The sequence below is a fragment of the Marasmius oreades genome, chromosome 5, assembly GCF_018924745.1.
Source record: "Marasmius oreades isolate 03SP1 chromosome 5, whole genome shotgun sequence".
Taxonomy (NCBI): domain Eukaryota; kingdom Fungi; phylum Basidiomycota; class Agaricomycetes; order Agaricales; family Marasmiaceae; genus Marasmius; species Marasmius oreades.
This window is the reverse complement of record NC_057327.1, coordinates 1401819-1424081: the sequence shown is the minus strand read 5'-3', so window position 1 is coordinate 1424081 and position 22263 is coordinate 1401819. Positions and strand designations below refer to the sequence as shown.

The window sequence follows — 22263 nt, the reverse complement described above, 5'->3', positions numbered from 1 at the left end:
GGTAACTTACTGTTGTCAATGCCTGTATTTGAGTGAGTAAGCTCAGGGGACTAAGCGGGAAAGGAAAGTTGTAAACGGCGGAATCCTCTTTGTATGAAAATTCCTACTGCGCAGTTGATACGAAGATGTGGAGTGTGCCCTCCACCTATCAGCCATGGAAACTACTCCACAGGACCAAAAGGCAGACAAGCCAGCTTTTGACGTGTTAATAGCACTTCAACTACTATTCAACGATATCGAAACCTTCAGAAAAACCAAAGGTACCAACTTTTGCGATATAAGAAGGGTGAATATCAAACTACAGGCCAATATCGCTACTTGACATGGACTACAAAATATTCACCAAGGCACTTACCAAGGTAGCACCTAATATCATACACTCGTCCCAAGCAGGGTTCGTCCCTGGGAGACACATATATGATCAAATATGGCTGACCAAACGAATAATTGAACTCGCCGAAATGACTGGAGAAAACGGGGTGATAGTTGCTCTCGACCAGGAGAAGGCATACGACCGGATTGAACGAAAACTTTAGTAGCTTTCAACATACCAAAGGAATTCATCCGGACAATTCGCTCCCTGTATGAGGACGCCCACACCTTTGTCATGATCAACGGAATTTTCGACCTCGCCATAGAACCCCTTGCGCAATCGCTCCGGTCATCAAACCTTAAAGGATTCAATATCCCCAACCACAATGAACGTGTGGTAGCCACTCTCTTTGCAGATGACACCACTGTATATCTATCAGAAAATGATAGTTGGGACGAACTGGAACAGCTGACAAATAAATGGTGCGCGAAATTAAATATGAACAGAAGTCATACCTTATGGGAGACCAATGTATCAGGAAAAGGTCACCGAAAACAAAACGGTCTGTGGAACGGAGGAAGGTAGACGATTCCCCGAAGCCGCACAATGGACAAAAGCCCTGGAGAAAATTGGCGCAGCACTTGACTGCTGGGAGAAAGGCCATCCTACCCTTGAAGGCCGCAGACTCATAGTCCAAATGATAGTTGGTGGCATGACGCAATATCTCGCGAAGGTCCAAGGGACCCCAAAGGAGATTGAATCGAGGCTGCAACGGTGTATACACGAATTCATATGGTCAGGCAGATTCGCGAGAACGATAAACAAAGAAACCCTTGCTACAGCCCATGACGAAGGGGGGAAAAATGTACTTGACATTATATCTAGGAATGAGGCAATAAGCATCACATGGTTAACATCATATTTGAAACTAGACCAATCGAGACCACTAGTACTATGGGCGTACGTCACGGATCAAATAATGGCGCTCCACACCCCAAGCAGAGCTAAACGTCTACCCCAAAATTAATCCCTTCCTGCAGAGCTGGGATGTCAGCGCAGACAAACTCCCCAAAGACCTATCGACAATGGTGAAGACCGGGAAAAAATATGCTACGCAGTTAGAAGGACTCGCCTTCTCCAGGGAAATCCTACGTCAGATGCCTGTCTGGTACCACATCAAATCATCAGCTACGAGGACCCTCTTTCCTCGGTTGTAGATACACACAATACCTCAAACTCTTCCATGGCATAAAACTGTAGGCGACGCCGAGACACTTGCCCAAAAGCTAAGATGCCCCCGGCACAAACGCAGAAAGGACTGCAATAGGTTGCACGCATCCGCACCTATGCTTTGAACGAGCCAAGGAGCTCCTAGATGCTCTCCCGGACAAATGGAACCCAATGAAGGGCCAACCTGAGGATTTTGAGAACGAAAATAAAACCAGATATAAAGTAAATGGAACTGAAACACCCTTCGACCCATAGTTCGTTAAGTGACGTGTTCAGAATATTCACGGAAACTGTCTGCTGCAATGACATACCTGACACTGAATTCCACTCAGTAACCGTTACGAACCCCCTGACCGCCTTCACAGACGGCTCATGCACTAACAATGGCATATCTGCAGCCTCGGCCGGATCCGGAATTTGGTACGGCGACAACCACGAATGGAACAGAGCGATAAAAATCCCCGAAAAACTCAACCCCTCAAATCAAGTAGGGGAAGCCGTCGCGGTAAAAGAAGCCGTGGAACAAACCCCGGGACCTGGGGAACTCCACATCAATATGTGATAGACGGCTACACAAAACACCTAAAAAAATGGGAAGACCAGGGCTTCATAAGTGTAGAAAATGCTGACATCCTCCGGGTAAGAGCAGCCAGACTAGACACAACGACCTTCGAATGGGTCAAAGGTCACGCCGGAATTGAAGGAAACGAACAGGCAGACGAACTAGCCAGCGAAGGTAGGAGGAAACCCGACCCCAACGAAATCGGCATGTCTATCCCAGCCTCCCCAAAAGTGACCGGAGCCAAACTCCAATGTATAACCCAAGCGATGGCATACAAAGCCGTCAAAAAAACGAAAGCAAAGCTTAAGACACCAGAAAGCGCTAAACCGACAAGCGAACCTTCCTCCCCGAAACACATCTGGAGAGGTATCAAGAAGTCAAAGAATGTTACAAGAAACATCCGCAACTTCATCTTCATGTGTATGCACGGAGGGTACAGAGTTGGAGATTTCTGGAAGGATATACCAAACTACTCGGATAGGGCTGTCTGTAACACATGCGACGTGACAGAGTCAATGGAACACATATTAACTGAATGCGAGGCTCCTGGCTGTAAACAAGTATGGGAAATGACAAGGAAACTACGGGAGGAGCGGATGGACACACCCTGGCAAAAGCCCTCACTCGGATCCCTCTTAGCTTGCTGTATGATAGAAATGCAGGGGTTGTGGGCGCGATGTTGGTAAACTTGTAGTCGGTTGCTGACAAACGTGGGAGTTTCCCTTTTTGGCAACCTGGAAAACCGGGGCCCTTCCAAAGCGACTTCTCAATCGAGTTGCAGCTCCACGCAACTCTCCCCACCACGCCTACCAATCCTTCGACACATTCACTACGAGAGACGGCGTCGTGCATTACGACCCGTCAGGTCGATTTGAGGGCCTCTGTGACTATTGGTAGACGATTCAGACGAAGGTTAGTAGTGAATTGCACGTATTCTTGTCCATAGCTATTGTTTTACTGCTCGCTAGGTCTCTAACATCGATTGGAGGGTGTAGAAGTTGAAACTAGTGACTCTTGCTCGCATGTTGTACAGACTCGACCACCATATTGCAATGCTTTGTACTTATTTAATTCAGGCCAAGACATGTAAGATAGAGATAATTTATGGAGGCCCAATGCCGTTCTGAAAAAGCCCTCAGGCAGGTGGATCCATTGCCTCACCCTCCGCCATTTTTCTCAACACGAGCAACGTATACTAGCTATAAAGGCGGTCAGAACCCATAGCTGATGCGTTGAGTGGTAGAGACGCCATACATGTGCATCGTGCAAATGCTTGGTCGGTATTCCGAAACGTTGGCATAAAGTTGTCAACTTGATTGATTTTGGGGTTGTAGGCCATTGCCATTGCGCCAGTGTCAATGACAAAAAGACCACTGCTCGGCGGATTAACTCCCCTTCCCTCAGGCATCCTCTCCCATTGTCTAGGTAAATGTATCTTCCTCAAACTACATTTCGGCTCGTGCAGATGACTTAGAACGTTCGTATTGCTTTTCTGGAATTGCTGGAATCGGGTTTATTTGCAGAGCTTGTCGTTAATTATAAGCAGATTCTAAACCTTTCTGTTTCGTGTCTGCCATTGCTGTCATCGGATTTGTCGCTATTGTCGTTGGAGGGTAGCTTTGAAAGTGCATACGTTTTAATTATCGGGAACTTTGGAACCTTCGTTTTCCTTTCTGCCATTGCTGGATTGAATAAGGTAACTTTAAAATAGATAAATTTTTCGCTGCACGCACAGAGAATACAAAAAATTGTGGCCACTCAGCGATCCGTCTGTGTTAAAAGTTGATGTTCATCTGCGTTGCTCGACATGTTTGCAATGTTCTCAAAAGAACTCTTCCACCTCCCCTTATCCTTTTCCCGCTCCATTTTTCTCTCATTTAACGAAAGGGTCGACCAAAAGTCCTTCTCCAGGCGAAATCCTCGTTCGACGTAACGAAAGAGACTACCCGCAGTGTATTGCGTGAAAGAAAATCGCCGCTCGGCTTCACCGATGGCAACATCAGAATGGCGAAGCGCAGCTGAAAGCAGAAGTACGGTGGTGCCCGGTGGAAACTCAATGACTAGGCCCAAATCCCACAAAATCAGACTTCCCCCTGTCTTGTAATTGTATCCGTCAACGGATGGAGAAAGTGCAGTAATCGCACAAAACCCACCTGCACGATTGCTGAAGTCCACATGCTCAACACAAACGGTTTTGGGCCCAAAGTTGAAGGTTACATGACAGAATATGCTGTTTGGGAAGTTCCAAGAAAGTGAAGGGTTGTGTTCCTTGAGTTTGAGACGGTTTGTAGCTTACTGTTTGTACAAGGTTGGTTGATAATGTTGAAAGGCCGAGAACTGGTATCCGGCCAGTCGTAGAACGTCGTGATTGCTCAGAAGATCCTGATAACCCTTGTGTTATCCGTGTTCATTTGACCAACCACCCGAGGACGCTAAAACAACTTTCAGCCCGGCATTTGGATCAAATGTCAACGGTAGGACTCACCTTCATACCTAAACGCATGAAACACCCGCCGAGAGCGCGCCAAAGCGACCTCGCCGGTTATCCAGGAGCTTTCCAGTGAATTTTGGCTTTGAAGCGGCCAATTTGTTGGCTACACTTTCGGCGGTGCCTGACCAGGTTCTGAGCAACCTACGCCGTGAAATGGGTACAACGCAGACTCTGAACGCCCTCAACCTCCGTCGTGAAATAGGTCCAAAGCAAACTCTGAACGCCCGGAATGCAAGGTGACAAGGTGGCAAGTCGACCACGAGCCGCCAAACTTAATCGACAGCTATACTGGCCAACCTGAACAGCGCTCCGAAATGGATTCAAAGCAGACTCTGAACGCCCTCAACCTCCGTCGTGAAATGGGTTCAAAGCAAGCTCTGGACGCCCGGAATGCAAGGTGACAAGGTGACCTCCCGCGTTCCTCCCTCTCCCCCTCCCTTCCCGATGCCCTCCCTGTTTCCAACTCTGAGTCCGATTCCCACCGAAGACGATCCCTAAGCTGAAGGCATCGATTTGCCTCTTGGCTAGCGGTCTTGGTTACGATTCCGCTTCTTTTTCGGTACAGTGCAGGATAGTGAGCTCTCGACTACACGGATCGAAGGAGTGCAGACCAAATTCTGAGCGCAGATCTAAACCAAAAGCCGCCAAACTCATCGCACGGCTTTCGTGAAGATTGGAAATTCCGGAAGACGCTGAAGGCGCATGGCACCGACTTGGAAAGGTTGGAGAAGGAGAAGAAAGCAGCAACCCTGAGCAAGCGAGCCCTCGTGGATCCAGACCAGTACAAGGCAGAGACCATAGACGAGCGAGGAGCATATCAAGCGGATAGACTGGTCCAAAGCAGGTACTCTGGACGGCGGGTGATGAGTGAGGAATCCATCATGGATTCCGTGGCCAGTTTAAAATTGTGTTGACTCATACATTCACACGTTCTGAATCGGGCGTGACGCGTGACGGTTGGGCGGCCCCGGAGTCAAGTGACGCTGTTTGCTTTAATTCGCACGAACTCTGTTGACCACGAACTCTGATTCCTCTCATCTCCTCGTCGCTCAGAGTCTTTGCTCTGAACCACCAGTCCTTTCGCTTGGCTAGGCGCTGAATCCCTCATTCGTTGTCCTGGTTCTCTGCTTTGCGGTCCTTCTGCTCGATAGCCCGCTGCTGTGGTTGCTACCTGCGGTGAGTTTGTCGGATTTATTCGTGCAGCGCGTTTCTCTGCGAGACAGTTACTGGCGCTGGAGACCCCGAACTTGGCGGATGAAAGCGCCTGTCGCAACTGCTCTGGACGAGCGCGCTGTGCCGATTCGTGCTCTCTGCCTTTAGCTTACCGGTCCTTTACTCGCAGGCACTCGGACCATGGCCTCGTTTTTTGGTAAGCCTTCGGCCCTTTCACGCACAGTACTCAAACCAACAACTCTTGGCCCTCTCTAGCACGGGAAACTGAAGGCAGCAGGGAGCTCTTCACAGGACCGCATTTTTTTCAAGTTTCTACAGATTTCGACGTGGAGGAGGGACTTGAGGTCCTGGAGAAGAAGAGAGGCATGAAGGAGTTTGCCGAGATGGATGGGCTGGACGGTGGTGAGGACCAGGCATCCTCCGTGCTCTCTCCTCCAGAAGACTCGGAACCCCCCGTCGCGCCCCCCCCTTCCAAGTCTCCCCTTTCGCTTGCCTCAAGCGACCAGGACTTGCGCGCTACAAAGCGTGCTAAGCTCTCTCATGAGCTCCCCGAAAAATCACGCTCTCGACACCCGAAGGCGGAGAAACGCGACCGTAGGAAGCGGATGCAGCAGCGCCCAGCTCGAAACCTAGCCCGGCAGGAGCAGCAGGGGGCCTCTGGGCTCTCGTGCAAGCAGGTGGCAGCTCGCAAAGGGATCAAGGCAGCAACTGAGAACGCCGTTTCCACTTCGCTGGATGCGGGTCAAGTGAGGGCTGCGGAAACAGGGTGGACCGGTGTTCGAAGGCCGCGCGAGAACAAAAAGACCCACACGTTACAGGAGGCAATCGATGCAGGGCTACAGCTTTTTGAATGGGACGGAAGGTGCGTTCTCTCTTTTACTGCTGTCGTTGTTTTTTAACTATCTCTCAGAAGCACGCATTTGCTCGTAACCAAGAAGGGCGTCTGCCTGGCTGTACTTGCAGGGACTGTGAGCGACGATCTTAAACTGCAGGAAGAGCTTCGTGAAGCTGAACGGCAGCTGAACGAGGCAGGCTCCTCCATTCAGTTCACCAGAAAGGAGCAAAACAACGACCGCGGAACCTCGCCTGCTGTTGCAAGAGGCGTATCGCACGGCGGCGGCCAAACTGAGCCCAAGATTCTCAGCCATTCGAAGAAGACAAAAGATGCGTTGGACCAACTCGTCGAGCTTCCTTTATTCCGAAGGCTTTCTGGCCAAGCAAATCGTGAGTTGACTGGGGTTTTTTTTCAAACAAGTGCTTATTCGTGCTCAACTTATAGACTTTTTACGGTTCTACGCGCCTCGAGCTTATGACTTTCAGGCGAAAGGCCTCGAAGCACTTGTCAACCACGATGCGCGCCTCAAACTCAACTTCAAAGCCACTGCTTTCGCTGCATGTACCTGGAATTTTGGTCCTCAGTTCGTTTCCTTCCCCCATCTTGACGCCAATAACTCTGCGTACACTTGGTGCGCCATAACACCTATGGGGGACTTTGACCCCAAGCATGGCGGCCATCTCATCTTATGGGACCTTGGCCTCGTTATACAGTTTCCACCGGGTGCTACCGTCCTCATTCCCTCTGCACTACTTGTTCACTCGAACACCTGCGTTCGCGAAGGGGAAACCAGGCACTCCTTCATTCAGTACAGTGCGGGAGCTCTTTTTCGCTGGGTCAGCAACGGCTTCCAGACAAAAGCAAAGTGGGAGGCTCAGGCAACGGAAGAGATGAAGTGCAAGAGGCAGGAGGAGGACAAGGAACGGGTTAAAAAAGGCTTCGAGATGTTTAGTACAGTGCAGGAGATTCGAGAACGCTATAAGAGCATGGTCGGAAACAGTTGAACTCGTTGTGCAGATAGGAGGCTAGTAAGGTTGTACTATAATACCCCTTTTTCAATTCACTGACCTTTTGCCCTCATTCCAACCAATCTTGGGAGCTAAGTGCATAAGTAATAGTTGGGCATCAGCCAGTCACCACGGCTGCAAAGCCAGTCAGCTCTGAATAGCGCAGGCGCTGCTTCAGGTTTTGTTCAGACTCTGGGTTTTGTTCAAATTCTGATGCCCAGCTGTGTCGGTGAATAGTATACAGGTTTTCAAAAATACGTTCCATAGGGTCTAACACATGTACAAATAGGTCCCTCGCGAAGTCGCGCGAAAACAAAAGCATCAAGCTGAGGTTAAGGCAGGGACGTCAAACAAGTATGGGGAGGCTTAGGCTCTGGGACACGTGGGACGGCGAAGGGAAATTTATGGAGCCTGGTCTGGTATCTGGTCTGGTACCTGGAGCCAGTTAACTGCAGGCGATGGCTGCAAGGCCTGTCGCACATTCAAAACTCCCTGCACAAATTGCGGGTGGCGCTCCAGCTGTGCCCAGTTGTAGAAGTTGTCGGGGAGATAGGACGGAATGTGCATTGGGTTTTCGTTCCACCGGTTGGAACGGCGGTGGATTTCTGCGACGTTGCGGTTCCGTTTGTTTCTCTTGCCCCCTCCTTCTCGACCTCCCCGGCCTCTTCGGCCTCCTCTTCCTCCTCCACCTCTTCCTCCTCGACTTCCACTACCCTGTTGGTTCCTTCGGCTCAATCGTGCCAGTTCACGCTCCCTATCAGCCAGATAAACTAGCATCGCGGTGGCGGCATCCGAACGCCACGGGTGCCTATGCACCGCCGTCACCGTCGAGCTCCTCGTCCGATGACATCCCATCGTGGCCCAGGTATTCCAACGCCTGGACCATTTGGTTTTGTCCGAGTCTTTCCGCCATGGCTACGCGCCGGTTGTATTCCTTATTACGCGTCAGTGGGGCACAGTCGTCTGGGGCCATATGCTCACCCTCACTCTCACTTGCTGCGACCTGTTGGCCTTTAGTTGGCTCGAGTAAAGTTCCCGGTCGGCTTCCTTCTTGCGCTTTTCAAATTGATAGCTTGCATGGTCGCTGATTCGTTTGATTGATGCCAGGATCCATTTTTTGTCCGGGTTATCCCACGATACTATGCGGGTGGTGGCCACGGAGTGTTCGTTGATGTGCGGGATGAGCAAGTCCTTCAAAACGAGAGCTCCCATACACCTATTCCACACGCCTCCTTCAGGAGTTGATTTGCGGCTGAAAGAAGTTCTATTTGGTAACCTGCCAGTTTGGACCTCTTGTCCCAGAATCTCTGCCCCGAGGTAGTGTTTCTTGGTGCGGTAGAGTCCTGCCCTCCTGTACAGCGCAAAGAGGCTACAGAGCGCAGTCGATCAGAGGAACAGCAGCACAATAAGGCGTTTGGAGCGCACACTTCTAGTTCCGCTTGCCCTGGCTCAGGCAATCCTTTCGAAACCCACTTGTCCCACATGACGGTGCGGATGCTCTCACTGTCGTCTGTGTCTTCGGCGTCTCGAGGCTGATAGCTCGGCTGCCTTCTCGGTTGCCCTTCGGTGGGAGGAGGCGGCTGGTTTGTAGAATCGCGAATGATGTTGCTGAGGATCCATAAAGCTGGGCCCAAGTACGATATTTGAGTTTGGTGATTCTGCAGGAGCCGAATGAGCAAACCAAACAGATACTGGCCTGGTTCTTACCAAGTTTGCGGGCGATGTTTCTTGAAGTCTCTGGCTGAACCTTCCAACACCATTCCTAATGGAATCCTGTGGGGTTGAACAGCGCCTTAGTCGAGGCTGTAGTTATGGGAAGGAAAATAGAGCTACGCACGATGATCTCGTCCACCTCATGATCTTGGATATCCTGCACTGGTTGGTCAACGGGGTCCAGCTCAAGCCGAAAGGATACTCACCACCATGTCGGCATCCTCTTGGTTACCGGCCATTCTGTGCGTCCTTTGCTGCTATGCCCACAACTGCAAACAGCAGTATATATAGGGAGTGCCGTAAACCTGGCATGGCCAGCAGGTTTGCACGGGTATTAAGATCTGCTGTGAGATAGATAGATCTAGATCAGTTGATAGGCATACACGAGCCTTGGCCGTACCTTTCTGTCTAGAGCATTAATTAAAATCCGGAGCTTCTTCTCGTTTAGACAACGTTTCAGATTGGCGAAACAAGGCTTGGGCGTGGTGCGGGCGTGCTGGCTACAATCAGATATCTTTCACCGGATTCGGAGTGTGCTTGTCAAAACCGTTTTCCACTGCTCCCTTCTTTCCAATGCAGAGCGATACAGAACGACGCTACGTTCTGAGGTCCACCTTCACCGCCTTCACCGACTCTATTTCAGCTCTCGCATTTTCCAACGACGGAAAATTTCTTGCAGCGTGTTCTAGAGATGGACAGACCGCCATATTTCGGACAGGCAATAGGCCCAAGCTTGTTGCCTCTTTCATGAATACCGACAGCCCTCCCTTGGTCGTAGTTTGGGGCATAGGCTCCGAAATTATCGTCGGACTAGAAACCGGGGCAGTTATCCGATATCCCAACGCCACTCAGGCCACCCATCTGGTAAGTACGTGCCCTTATACGGTGATTAGCTCCACTGAGGAACGACCAATAGCCTCTCCCCTGGAAAAGGTCTGCTGGGGGAAACTCGCATGAACTATTCGACATAGGCAAGCCGATCCAGAGTCTTACTTTTCACGCAGAGACGAAGAGACTCTTTGTTGGAATCGGGCCTAACGTCAACGTGTACCGGCGTCGTAGCAGTGGTCGGAGCCCGTTCTTTTTTTTTACGATGCTGTCTGTACTAACCAGAGTTAGATCAATGGGTTTTCGTCTCTGAGATCCCGGAGCCACCGGCTGAAACAAGATATACCCGAGTACAGCATGACCAAGAAATTGTCCCTTCTGCAATCCTGATTCCTCTGTGGCTAGACCAAGTGATTGTGTGCTATCAAAATGATGGAATTCAGTTAGTCACCGTATGCTCTAAATATTCTACAAGCTAAGCACTGCTCATAGTGTTTGGGACCTTCGCGATGACGGCAAAGACGTTCGGTGGCTATGGAACATCGCGCCTCTCAATAGAATGCAAGTGGATACGTGCTTGTACCTTGAACTACTGACATCATGTTGATTGTAGATCCTCTGCTGCGTTGTCGCCCGATAGTATCCGCATCGCAGCATGGAATGTTAGTGACGGTCTCGACTTGTACTCTGTTCGTCGTGCGAACAAGGAACAAGTAGACACCATCAGCATCACATCTCCCACCGTTTCGCAGCTCAACGTCATGTTGGATATTCGATGGGTCCATAGTGGCAAGGAGGTTCTCGTGGGCAGCAATATTGGGAAGCCGTTTATCGTAAATCCCGATACCAAACAGATTGTTCAAACTCTAACGCATTCTCGAGGTCTGTCAATAACTATCCATAGAAATTTGGTTTATTGAAGCCCAGTTCTACAGTGAAAGCCAATACGTCCATCAACGTGCGTATCTTCGTATCTCTCTCCGCTACGATGACCTCACCGTTGGATTAGGCCTACTGGTCGGGCGGAAACCAGCACTTCATCGCTACAGGAGATCGAGATATGGGACGAGAGACATCAGTCAAGTTGTGGTATACTACTCCTCCTGGCAGGTGGGGGAAGGTCTTCAACGTGAGTTGCACGATGCCCCTCTGTCCCACCCACTGACTCGCTCTTCTTTCTTAATTCGCAAGTGCACGTCGATTGCTTTGAACTCGGAGCTTTACTGGTGGCTGCTCCATATCCTCCTATTGTGCACGATCATCGACCGGATGACGATTAGTCCGTTGCTACACCTCGCCATGATCGGGACCATAAAATTGATGGGCAACGCTGGTCAAGCTCTCTCTGACTGGGCTAATGATGGTACTCGGCCGCTCCCTTCACCTTTGTTTTCTGAAGCTCCCAGTAACACAGTCGAAGTTGCTGTCACGCAGTCCGCTATCGTATCCGAGAGTACACCGACCGCGATCAGCACTACGGCCACCGATTTGTTCTCGCAGATCTCCGTGACTCAGGTTGTCTCTTTCGATGACACCCAGGCCACTGTCCTTTCAAACCTGAATACTGGAACTTCTTCGACACTTCTGAACACCTTATCCCAACCTACATGTTCATTGGGAGAACAATGTGGCGGCATCGGTTCCATGTAGTATTGATAGTTCTTCAGTCAAACGTGGTGGCGCTCCGAATGTTGTATATGTTGATTTCTTACGATCAGTCAATACCAGACCACTTGGTGCCCATCAGTTGCAGTGTGTTCTTGGCGTGTAGACTACCTATATAAACCAGACGGCTATCCAAGACTCCTATACCCTTTTCAGGATGTCCACCAATAAGGTCTTATTTCTGCTCATCAAATATGCAGTAACTTTGTGTGCTGACGCAAGCTATTCCAGGATCCCCGCGCAATCAACTACATCAAATATCATTTCGAGAGGGATGACAGGATTCAGGTGATATTTATACACGACGAGACAAGTTCGTGAAGCCTAATGTCGGGTTGATGTACTGATTTCCCTTCTGAAGATGGACCCAGACAGGATCCGGACGTAACCAGTGCTAGCGGCCAACTTGCCGCGGAAAGGTACGTTGAAGTTATCGCCGCCTTGTTCTTAAAGTTCTGACCAGATTGAAACAGACAGGCGAATGCGGGTAGAGGCCCATCTCCCGCAACTTTCTTCACCCCAGGCGATTCGATTAGTTCTAATTCGCATACCGCACACTTCAGATCTGCCGGACCGTTCACAACTACATCCGGCACTTACTGGACCAGTAAATCAAGGGACGTCTTAGAAAGTCCTCCCCCGACGGATGGGGACCGCCCTTTCCCTGTGGGGACAATGTGGGTGCATGACGTAGCTCCCAACAAAGACCGCGAAGCAGTACGACAAGTGTTCGTGCGGAATGTGACTGACGAATGGGTTATTATTCCTGGCGACCTTGTGGAGAGTGGACAACGATTTGCCCATCCAACACTCTCCAACCGGTATTTCTGTATTGATGCTGGTGGACGACCGAAATGGCTCAAGTCGGATACCCTCGATAAGAAGGAACGAGAGCAGAAAAAGGCTGGAATTCGAGGTGACGTCGTGGTCATCGCTGCTGTCAATGAAAGTAAGAAGCGAAAACGTGTCGCCTTCGACGTTGACCATGAGCCCTCTGGAACTGGACGAAAACGAGCTCGATCTTCCACCCCTCATATTCGGGTGATCAATCCTGCGCCTGCTACTCGTCGGGTAGCCGCACGGAGCAGAAGTGCTATTGTATTGGGGGACGACGCTTAGGTCATTCTCAAGTTCTACTAGCAGCTTACGTTACTTACAACAATTTGTCACTACTTAATGCATCCGCTCTGCTCAAGCTCCAATGCGACGGTGGTTTTATCCCTTTCGGATTTGTGCCCTGCCCTTCGCGCATTTGAATTTTCCATGACACGAGGCGATCGTGCGGGCGCAATGCGTTTTCACGTAGGCACATTACGTCGGGTCCCTCGGTATTATTATTATTGTTATTATTCGCCAAAAAAATAATAACTTTTCCTTATCCTATCCGATCATAGGTATCTAAATGCGAGGGCCCAGCCATACTCCTTTGGATCACGCAAGTTCAACTTGTATTGAAAGAATCCTCAGGATCACATCCCCCCAACATGTTCGACAGCCTACAGACTTCCCTCACCCCTCTTTACAAGAGTCAGATCATGTCGGTAGTTCTTGGGATGGCTATTGTCGGTGAGCGAAATCTTTTGCACGGTATCAGACGTTTGGTTGCAATATTTTCAGTTATTGGCTCCCGTCTGTTTCAATTTCTGAAATGGTTATGGAGCAAAGTCTGTGATCGGTGAGCCTTACGCCAGTGACTGCCCAAAGCTCTCTCAATGAATCTATCATGACATCAGCTTCTATACGATGGTGACTGGGGCAAAGCAAAGGATATCTCAGGGGTTCACCAAGCTCAGAAGAAATCTCCATCTCCGAAGAGGAGAAGCAAACCAACGTACGTCGTTAAATACCGTCCTCAGAATACGCAAAGGCTGACTTGTGAAGACAGCACTCTTCCCAACAAAAGATACCCGAGTGGCGCTTCGACACAGGCTCCAAACCTACCGCCAATTATTACTACAAGTACAAAAAGTCCTGGCGCAGACGGAGAAGATGGTAAAAAGCGAAAATCTAGAGGACGCCGCTAGGTCGGAACATACGGTAAAATTTCTGGATCGAATTGCTGGAATACTGGTTTTGATCGGAGAACATAGTAAGAGTAAGTGAGTCCTTTAAATTGAGGACGTTGTACTTACGGACTTGTCTTGGGAGATTGGTTCACTCTCTCCGCGGAACAACGGCAATCGGACTGGAAAAGGAGTGTAGAAAATCACTTGAAGCCAGTCTTGGAGCAGTTCGGGGACTCCATAACAGATATTTTGGCAACCTCTCTTCGTCGAAGTCTTCCACAAATGTATTCTACGCCTCCTGAGTTTGACGTCCTCGTAGCCACGTGCGTTGCTCGCGCCAGAATCGCGGATCAGCTTCAGTCTCATCTAGATGAGGTGCTTGATAGGCTGAAGCGGAGATGGAGCGAGGTTCCCGCTTCCAATGATGAACGACAAGAAAGGATCGTTCAAGACTGGATTGACTCAGTCCTGCAACCGCGACTGCTCCGTGTGGTAACGGAACTAGATTTGGAATACCCCGCAGACCGCGACAGACGTAAGTGGCCTGATTTGCTTTGGCGTACAATGGCTGACTGGGTTGGACATCCACAGCCAGCAACATCAACGCCGATGGCCGTAAGTCTGATTCTCATCTCCTCTACCGCTCCCCGCAGCTCGAACGAGCGCCAGGGAATTTCGTCTTTGGGCTCGATGTGCCCGCCGTCAAACAAGAGGACAATGGGTCTAGGACCGATGCCGCAACATTGACCGACAAGTTCACTGGCACCTCCATACCCAATCCCCCATTCCCTACTACACCATCCTCTAAAACCCGTTTACATTTTAATTCTACATCTACAACAACTTCCGCTCTATCATTGTTGGAACCACCGCTCCTGAGCCCCGTATCCGAAGACTCGGAGTCTCTTTCTACCCCAGCCTTTGGGTACGAGTTAAATCAGTCTATCGACTCGAGGGTGGTGAAACAAACGCACAACGAACAGCCGGAGCCAGATGCCCCTCCTGCCAGTGAGAAAGGTGTCCTCGGCGAGGGTGAAGATATCCCACCGGCATCAGACGATGGATCCGACGGATCCGGGAATACTGCAGTCCCATCTAATCCGCTTACCAACTTGTCCACCGATTCAATAACCAGTCTAGTATCTACTGCATACCAACCTTCGCACAAGTCTGATTCCGATCTCTCCACAGAACCTTCGAAGACTCACTCAACTCCGAAGGAAGGATCCGTGGACTTTGATTTCGCACGAGGAAGCACCAGTCAACTGCAGACTTGGAGTTCTTTTACCTTCCCTTTTTCCGATAAGGCGAAGGACAAAGCTAAAGAACTAGATTCTGTACAATCCATCTCGGATACTCAAGGTGAGAGCCATATCCTGAGGTGTCTGCAGAAAGCTAATTCGAAGCATCAGGCCTTAGAAAAGAGAGCTACGAGGGTTTAGGTCTCGGGCACCCATCATCTCCGTCATCTCCGAAGGCCCGTGTCGCCCCAGCATCTCCGTCGTCTTCAAAGGGCCGTGTCGCCTCCTTCACCAAGTCTTTTGCAAAAAAATAGTCCAGTATTAACGCGTCTACATCATGTTTCCGTAGTTCTCCATAAGTCTGAGTACACCATCGATTGCTGCTCTAGGCACTGATTAATGATTACGCGTGTCTGGAATCATACAAACCTTATTTAAAAACGCGTTTCAAAGCATCCGGAAATGCGACTAGTATGGTCGGTCGATCGCAGCATGTTGCCTTTCTTCTTTTTTTTCTCATTTCAACATACCCTGCGCTGACCGAGGTTCGATTGCAGCAGGTCCTTCCTGTAATCGCGCAGATGATCGACGACGACGATCGCACTTTCTTTTTCTTTCGCGGATTTCGGAGAAGGCTTGCGCGCGTCCAGCGCGTTGCAGTAACCCACAGCCCACACTACACTATCAAAGGTAAGATCGGTAGAAACTGCAACGCGTTGGACGCGCCTGGCTTGAGTACCTTGGTTAATCATGAGGTTATAATTATTCAGACCCCACTCGAGTAGCTCTTCACCTGCCTTCTACTGCTGGAATGCCTGGGCTACTAACCCTACCGTCTTCTGTAAGCAGACTGCTACAACCACAGTTTTTGACTCACGCAAACTTTACTGCACCATTGTATCATGCAGGACTCAGATGCTTTCGCAGCAATTGTTCTGGGCACGCTGTGCATACAAACTCTCTTCCTTGGGGCTTTGAATTTTATCTCATTCATGGAGCTCTTCTTTGGTGTCTCGCTGACACGATCCACGCACCCAAGCATCCTAGGCTCAACCTCGCTCAGATCTGCCGATCTCCCTGTTGTTGTCTGCGGGGTCATTGGATCCGCCATCATCTACTTCGGAGACTTACTTCAGTCAGGCGATGGAAGCACCACCTTATTTTTTATCATCACAGTGGTGTTTGTGACTCGTTTATCTCTTTCCTTGACGGAAAACGTCGCGTCACGGTCGCTGAGGCAAAATTCAAGCGCCAGAACTTCTGTGCTCGCCAATTTTTTGTATTTGGCAGCAGGTGTAGCATCTTTCTTTGCATCGTGGCAAGCTCCCACCACACTTACAACGCCTTCAACCGCTACTATGAGTACGGTGCTTCCGCTCCTGGTGTACATTACCAACTTTGCTCTACTGGCTGCAGGTATCAAACTTACGGTGAGTAGTTAATATCGCCTGAAAGTGCTCCAGGTCTCTAGTATTACTAGCCATTCGATTTCAGACTGGATTGGGCCTTTGCTCACCGTTCGCTGAGGCTCAGGGCATCTGCAAAGACAAATTTCAACAAGATTTTTCAGATGTGGTGAGTTTTTACTCGGAACTGACAAACATATAACGCTCATCGAAAATCAGGTGTTCTATCATCTCTTACTATTAGCAATTGCAATGATTCAAGACACTCTATTGGGTTTGATTCAGCCTTTTCCGAAGAAATTTCTGCCAGCCGTACGCCGACTCAGAACGCCTTACGCCTTCGTGCTCTTTGTAAGTGGTATCAGTCCATTTAGTCGTATCCGCCGAGGCTCTCTGACTCGTTCGGTGTTTCCCAGCCAACATTCTTCCAACTCCACCATACCTCGCTGTGGGCAAGAATGATCCCGTTGATGGCAGAGGGTGTCGACTCCTTGGTTTTTCACCTCGCTTCCGGACTCCTTCCAGCGCCTGCTTTGACTTTTGAGCGATTCGCTCAGTCCCTTATTGGCCCACCGGCAAGTCTCTGGCCAACTCGTTTCTCTGGACTAGCCGTTGTTGCCATCATTCTCGTTTGTCTCCTTAGCCACGCGTTATGCTTTGAGTGAAGGCTGATAAATATTCTCTATCTGTCTAGGTATTTGCGCCGACCGTAATTGGTTATCGTAATCGATATTCGATCTTTATCGTCGCCGGGGTTTTGTTGCTTGTCATGCCTGCTTTGCCTTGGGATGTAAGTACAATATCCTTTGGTCTTTTATCATTTTATTGAAGGAGATACAGATAAGTGAGGAAGTTTCATCCGTGATTGTGTTGGTTTTTGCAGTGCGTGGTCCTACTAAGGCACCCCACACCGTACTACATGCTCAGTCCGACTCTGGCAGTTTTCCCTCTTCAACCGCATCTTCAAGTCTTCTTCTAGTATCTCAGGATATGGAACTCTCAGTTTGACGATTCTAAACCAAGTATTGCTTGTGTTTTGGGTATGTCCCCTTCCACTAGTCACCGAGTACATGTAGTCTGAATACGTTATAGAGTCTTCTCTTTCGTTACTCTGAGGAAGTCAAAAATGAGTACTTCCGAGCAGAGATACCCGCCATTCAAAGAGCTCTCGTGGCAACTTCAGGATCGTCCAAACCCTTACCGGATCAAGTCAGTCTGGGCATAATAGACATTGTGAAACTCGTCGCAGATATCCTCTGTCTAACATTTTTTGTAGCCTCATTCAGTTTGGTGCGCGACTCCCAGTTTAGCATATGCCCTCCTGGATACCGATTGAACTTTAGATGTATCGAATTATATTCATGAGGAGATGGGCTACACCATGCTTCCTTGTATTTCAATGCGCGATATTATGGGGAGGGATGACCATAGTGATGGCAACGATAGTGGTGAGGCCCTCGCCACATTTTTATTCGAACTAATGCTAATGGGACGCCTTTGTTGTAGGCGAAGAGCTACTACTACCATCTTGGAGGCATCCTTACCCAAGGTCTAGAGTTGCACAACAGTAATAATTGACCAGAAATTTAGGGCAATAGATCACTGCGTGGCAACTGGATAAAGCTATGCAGGCATATGTACTTGTTATTCAATCCTTTTGTTTCTTTCCTTTGATCAATTCCGATCTCCATTGATCCCTGGCCCGTGTAGTATAAGTAAGAGATACACAGTGGCAACATCTTATTCTTAATCTTATACTTCCACGACGCGCGCCACTCATGGCAGAGTGGACAAATATCGCCTACACTTCGAGTAAGATAGATAGCAGACACGAACATCAGTCAAGAGAGTTCAGTGATGACATCGAGAAAGCATTCCGCAAGTTGGACTCGGTCTGTTCTTTCACCTGTGTGGCTAAAGTGGCGCTGAAATGAAACATTCTACCAGGCTGGCAGTACCGGGGCGCCTCCGGTAAATAGCGACGATGATGCCGCACAGAGCTTGAACAGTATAAGCAATATACGTTCTGGTCAAGTACAGTGCTCCAGCGCCCGCTCATTAGCCAGTCACTGATTCGGGTTTGTAGCCGGTGAACGCCGCCGAGCAGAATGAGATAAGGGTCAACCTACTTAGAGAACAGCTCCAGCGCGGCGCAATGGAGAATGTCGCGCTCGGACAACGGTTGCATGAGTTGGACAAGAGATCCGAGAGATCCAAGCGGCAAGCTGAAGAGCTGTGGAAAACGCTGGAAATGAAAGACAGACAACTGAACGTATTACGAGATGTAAGCCCGGTTCAATGATTCGAGAAGTACTGACGCCGGTGGTACCGTTCAAGGAAAACACAGCAATTCATGCTCAAATGGCGGAAGCTTGGTCGCAATTTCTCGCCGCCCTCGATGTCGCGATCGTCCGTTCGGTGGGATCCTGTCCGGTCTGTCTAGAAGAGTACAAACCAGACAGGTTACCGACCACGTAAGTACTCAGTTTGTCAGTTTTAAACACAATCAACTCAAGTTCCATAGGAACACATGCGGCCACAGCTTTTGCGACGAATGCACGGCAGGTTTACAGAAGCATGGAAACAAGGAATGTCCGGTATGCAGAGCCACGCTCATGGGTGGAACCAAGTGTTTGGGTTTCAGGCAGTTATTGCTCAATCTTTGGGACCGATGAAATACTTTAGACATTTCTACACATATGTGAAGTAAATACACTCAGCACCGAGCTTGCAAAAAATCATAAGCAATCTTTCGACTAATCTTAATGATCTTGGGAACTTTATGGTTAAATTGCATGGCACTTCTCCAACTTGAACCGCTCATCACTTTCGTTCCAGAACGGCATTCCTTCAAACGATGTTGATACCATTTCTCACAATCTTTCGACCAGACTCCGATATTGAGGCTCCCGTGATTGAAGGAGCCGGGACGGGGAAACCAAGAACGATGAGAGGAGAGATACTTAGGATCGCCCCAATCCTTTTGGTTTTCTATGGTTGAATTTAGAAGCGTCCAAGAGTGGAAATAATCCAACTTACTGGTTGCGCAAAAGTAAACACCACATATGAGATCAATCTCTTCCTCGGTCAGCACGTCGCCCCAATATCCGACCCCATCTTCCTCAAAGAAGCATTCTCCGGTGGTGTAGACCGTGAATTTGTCGGGGCCATACACAACCGTTTCCTCATCCACCACCTCTCGTGCAATTCTTGCTACGATACCACCTTCAAGAAGAGCGATCCTTCCTCGTGGACTTCTGAGGAATTCATTCCTTGATGACTCGTAGGCCAGAAAGTCGTTCACATCAGGGGCATAGGTCTGCGGTCGGTACCCAAGCCGCGGTTCCCCACTGCGTTCAGATTTTCGAGCGTGGCTCCTTTGGGGTCCCTGTGGTCCACAGAGTAGCGTATGGAAGCGAATCCCATGTTGTACAAGTTTACATGCAACGTCTACCAGTGTAGGACCCCAGTTCATCCTCTGAATGTGGAGAACAGCTATTGGATCTGAGAGTAAGAGATGGAATTCATCCTTCCCGCCGAGCTGAAAGAAGTCCTCCTCGCCGATTTTGCGATGAGCAAGGGAGAACCTCCAAAACGACCGAGTACGAAGCGGAGAATCGATTAAAATGGTGTCAAGGACAGGAATACGGGGAATAGGCCCATTTATGTTGCAGGATTCCAGTTTATGGAAAAGGCTTTGTAATCGTAACTTGGTATCCGATTCTGGGTCTCGCTCGTTGAACCGTGCATTGAGAGGATTATTCAGCCAGCGACCATTCCCCAGTGCTTCGGAGGTGATGTTCCAAGGGGTGCCCTTGTCTCCTAGGTCGAAGGGGAGGTCCACAAATCCATATCGTGCGTACGCCATGTCCTCCATGGTGTAATCAAAATCGACATCAATACCTTCAATGTCTTCATTTGACATAAGCAGCTTCCATGATACTTGATCTGCCAGAGGATTTGGAGACGTCGTTGGACCGTCCTCTCTCAATTCCCCCTCCTCAATTTCTCCTTCCTCCAGGTCCCGAGCCTGACCACCGAGCTGAAGGTCCCCGCCGTCTTCGAGCACCGGAAGGAATGTTTCACCAAGATTTCTATCGATATCAACATCCATATCGTCCTCATCAAAGGGTTCGGGATCGTCTTCTCCAAATTCGGTGCAAATATCCCAACAGTGATCCCAAGAATTATATATCTTCTGTGCTTTACCATACCGGTCCCAGGCGTCGTCAACTTCACGCCGTGTAAGTGGAGTACGGACACGAAAGTTGTATTGGTATTTCTCCCAATGGCATACTACCGCTCTTTTACCTGGCGGCGTTTTCTTCGCATCCACCTCCCGTTGAAGGCGAACCCGCCGGTGGTCTGCGCTCTCGTTGAGAGCTCGCCGTTCCTGCTCAGCTTCGCGCCGCTTCAAGAAGTCGTGCACGTTCTCCCCTGGTTTTTGTTTGGAGTTTTTTGGGAGCGGAATGGACTCGATCTGCTCGAACTCCACTGTTCGGGGAGAAAAGATCTGCGTGTGATTGGTTTTTCTGACTTCCTGTTGTTTTAGTATTAGACGATTGATCGCACTAGCTGAGGGTGCAAAATCCTTCAACGTGTCGATAAGAGAACCGCTGGGTAAAGGTGGTTGTTGGACACTTAATGGATGCTGACCTGAACAGAGGTTTCCCCAGTGGAGAAGCATCGGCATTTTCACCTCGCGAAATAGTCGAAGGAAGGGAAGAGTCCTATGGTCCTTGGGTTCGAAGATTGATCCAATCCTCTCTACCGTTGGATCCCCAGCAAACGATGCAAGGAGGTCATGGATCCAGGACGCGTGGATTTTAACGACTCTCGACTGTTGGGAGTTTTCAGCATGCAGCTGACTTGTCCAATCAAAGTAGGGATCTTTGGCCGCCCGGTCTCGACAGCACAGGATGAAAAAGGTGCATGTCGCAATGAGCAGGAAAAAAGCGTCTCGTGCAAGAGCGGCCATGCGTTGAACATCTGCCTTTGCCCCAACGAAGCTGAGATACCCGTATCGCGCAGGATAGGGCCACATGCTGAAGGAGGAAGAAATTAGAGGCGTGCCTGGATCCCCTATCCTCGCCAACTGTTTCGCCATAACTTTGAGCCATTTTTCGAGCGTATCCCACTTCTCAGCCGTTGACGGGTCTAATTTCCATTGCCCACCAGCAATCTGGATGACCGGAAAGACTCCATTCTTGTGTGAAAGGCAATAAAATGCGGGATGAGACCGCAGAAGTATGATGTCAAAACGAGGGATAAGCGGGAGGTAAGGGCGGTCAGGGTCAAACCAAGTCATTCGTCTTGCATTGAAAATGCTGTCAACGAGCTCGGGAAGTAGTTTGTCCGTTGTGTTGGGTATTGGAGGAGTTGGAATGGATGTTGGGAGTGCGTGACTGAAAACCCTTCCGTCTGCCAGAAAAAATTCGGCTTCCTCTGAAGTGACTTCGTTGAAGATGACTTGATAATCAATCTGAATGAGAAAGTGGATGTCAGAGTCAAAATCCGAGCCATCTCAGCAGAGTTAGACTGGCATTCTGTGCTGGTCGATGTCGATGCATGGTTTAAAATTGTGTATTAGAAGCTGATACAGTCAATGGATGACCACAGACAGTCGACAGTGGGAGAAGCAAGTTGAAGTAATGATTTCAACATGCATGTGACAGGTGACAGGTCCCGGGGATCAAACGCGTGGCAAGGTGATCAAACGCGTTTATAAGACGCGTCTCGTGGATTTCGTTCTGCGATGTGAGAATTTATGGATCCGGATGATATCAAAGTTAC

The 22263-nt window shown here is 49.4% G+C and overlaps 8 protein-coding genes across 8 annotated transcripts; 6 read left to right on the top strand and 2 right to left on the bottom strand.

Annotated features, from left to right (window-relative positions):
• Nucleotides 1-5949: 5949 nt before the first annotated feature.
• Nucleotides 5950-7608, top strand: E1B28_008476 (uncharacterized protein; the record flags this gene model as incomplete). Its single annotated transcript, XM_043153286.1, has 4 exons — nucleotides 5950-5965; nucleotides 6025-6631; nucleotides 6680-6993; nucleotides 7049-7608. 4 exons carry the CDS (start codon nucleotides 5950-5952, stop codon nucleotides 7606-7608), a joined length of 1497 nt encoding a protein of 498 aa, XP_043008570.1.
• Nucleotides 7609-8419: 811 nt separating this feature from the next.
• On the bottom strand, nucleotides 8420-9563 carry E1B28_008475 (uncharacterized protein; the record flags this gene model as incomplete). Its single annotated transcript, XM_043153285.1, has 6 exons — nucleotides 8420-8545; nucleotides 8593-8980; nucleotides 9037-9269; nucleotides 9319-9384; nucleotides 9449-9481; nucleotides 9531-9563. The coding sequence occupies 6 exons, from the start codon at nucleotides 9561-9563 to the stop codon at nucleotides 8420-8422; spliced, it is 879 nt and encodes a 292-aa protein (XP_043008569.1).
• Nucleotides 9564-9897: 334 nt separating this feature from the next.
• E1B28_008474 (uncharacterized protein) lies at nucleotides 9898-11802 on the top strand (the record flags this gene model as incomplete). Its single annotated transcript, XM_043153284.1, has 8 exons — nucleotides 9898-10188; nucleotides 10241-10391; nucleotides 10444-10594; nucleotides 10645-10725; nucleotides 10766-11034; nucleotides 11088-11110; nucleotides 11162-11281; nucleotides 11344-11802. 8 exons carry the CDS (start codon nucleotides 9898-9900, stop codon nucleotides 11800-11802), a joined length of 1545 nt encoding a protein of 514 aa, XP_043008568.1.
• Nucleotides 11803-11974: 172 nt separating this feature from the next.
• E1B28_008473 (uncharacterized protein) lies at nucleotides 11975-12936 on the top strand (the record flags this gene model as incomplete). The annotated part of the gene is made up of 4 exons (XM_043153283.1): nucleotides 11975-11989; nucleotides 12049-12130; nucleotides 12179-12236; nucleotides 12291-12936. 4 exons carry the CDS (start codon nucleotides 11975-11977, stop codon nucleotides 12934-12936), a joined length of 801 nt encoding a protein of 266 aa, XP_043008567.1.
• Nucleotides 12937-14105: 1169 nt separating this feature from the next.
• Nucleotides 14106-15378, top strand: E1B28_008472 (uncharacterized protein; the record flags this gene model as incomplete). The annotated part of the gene is made up of 3 exons (XM_043153282.1): nucleotides 14106-14358; nucleotides 14415-15185; nucleotides 15236-15378. The coding sequence occupies 3 exons, from the start codon at nucleotides 14106-14108 to the stop codon at nucleotides 15376-15378; spliced, it is 1167 nt and encodes a 388-aa protein (XP_043008566.1).
• Nucleotides 15379-16056: 678 nt separating this feature from the next.
• On the top strand, nucleotides 16057-17806 carry E1B28_008471 (uncharacterized protein; the record flags this gene model as incomplete). The annotated part of the gene is made up of 9 exons (XM_043153281.1): nucleotides 16057-16494; nucleotides 16559-16639; nucleotides 16690-16821; nucleotides 16887-17099; nucleotides 17165-17260; nucleotides 17311-17352; nucleotides 17412-17510; nucleotides 17563-17679; nucleotides 17747-17806. 9 exons carry the CDS (start codon nucleotides 16057-16059, stop codon nucleotides 17804-17806), a joined length of 1278 nt encoding a protein of 425 aa, XP_043008565.1.
• Nucleotides 17807-18831: 1025 nt separating this feature from the next.
• Nucleotides 18832-19145, top strand: E1B28_008470 (uncharacterized protein; the record flags this gene model as incomplete). The annotated part of the gene is made up of 2 exons (XM_043153280.1): nucleotides 18832-18944; nucleotides 18995-19145. 2 exons carry the CDS (start codon nucleotides 18832-18834, stop codon nucleotides 19143-19145), a joined length of 264 nt encoding a protein of 87 aa, XP_043008564.1.
• A 41-nt stretch (nucleotides 19146-19186) lies between these two features.
• E1B28_008469 (uncharacterized protein) lies at nucleotides 19187-22015 on the bottom strand (the record flags this gene model as incomplete). Its single annotated transcript, XM_043153279.1, has 3 exons — nucleotides 19187-19461; nucleotides 19510-21952; nucleotides 22010-22015. 3 exons carry the CDS (start codon nucleotides 22013-22015, stop codon nucleotides 19187-19189), a joined length of 2724 nt encoding a protein of 907 aa, XP_043008563.1.
• Between the last annotated feature and the right edge of the window lie 248 nt (nucleotides 22016-22263).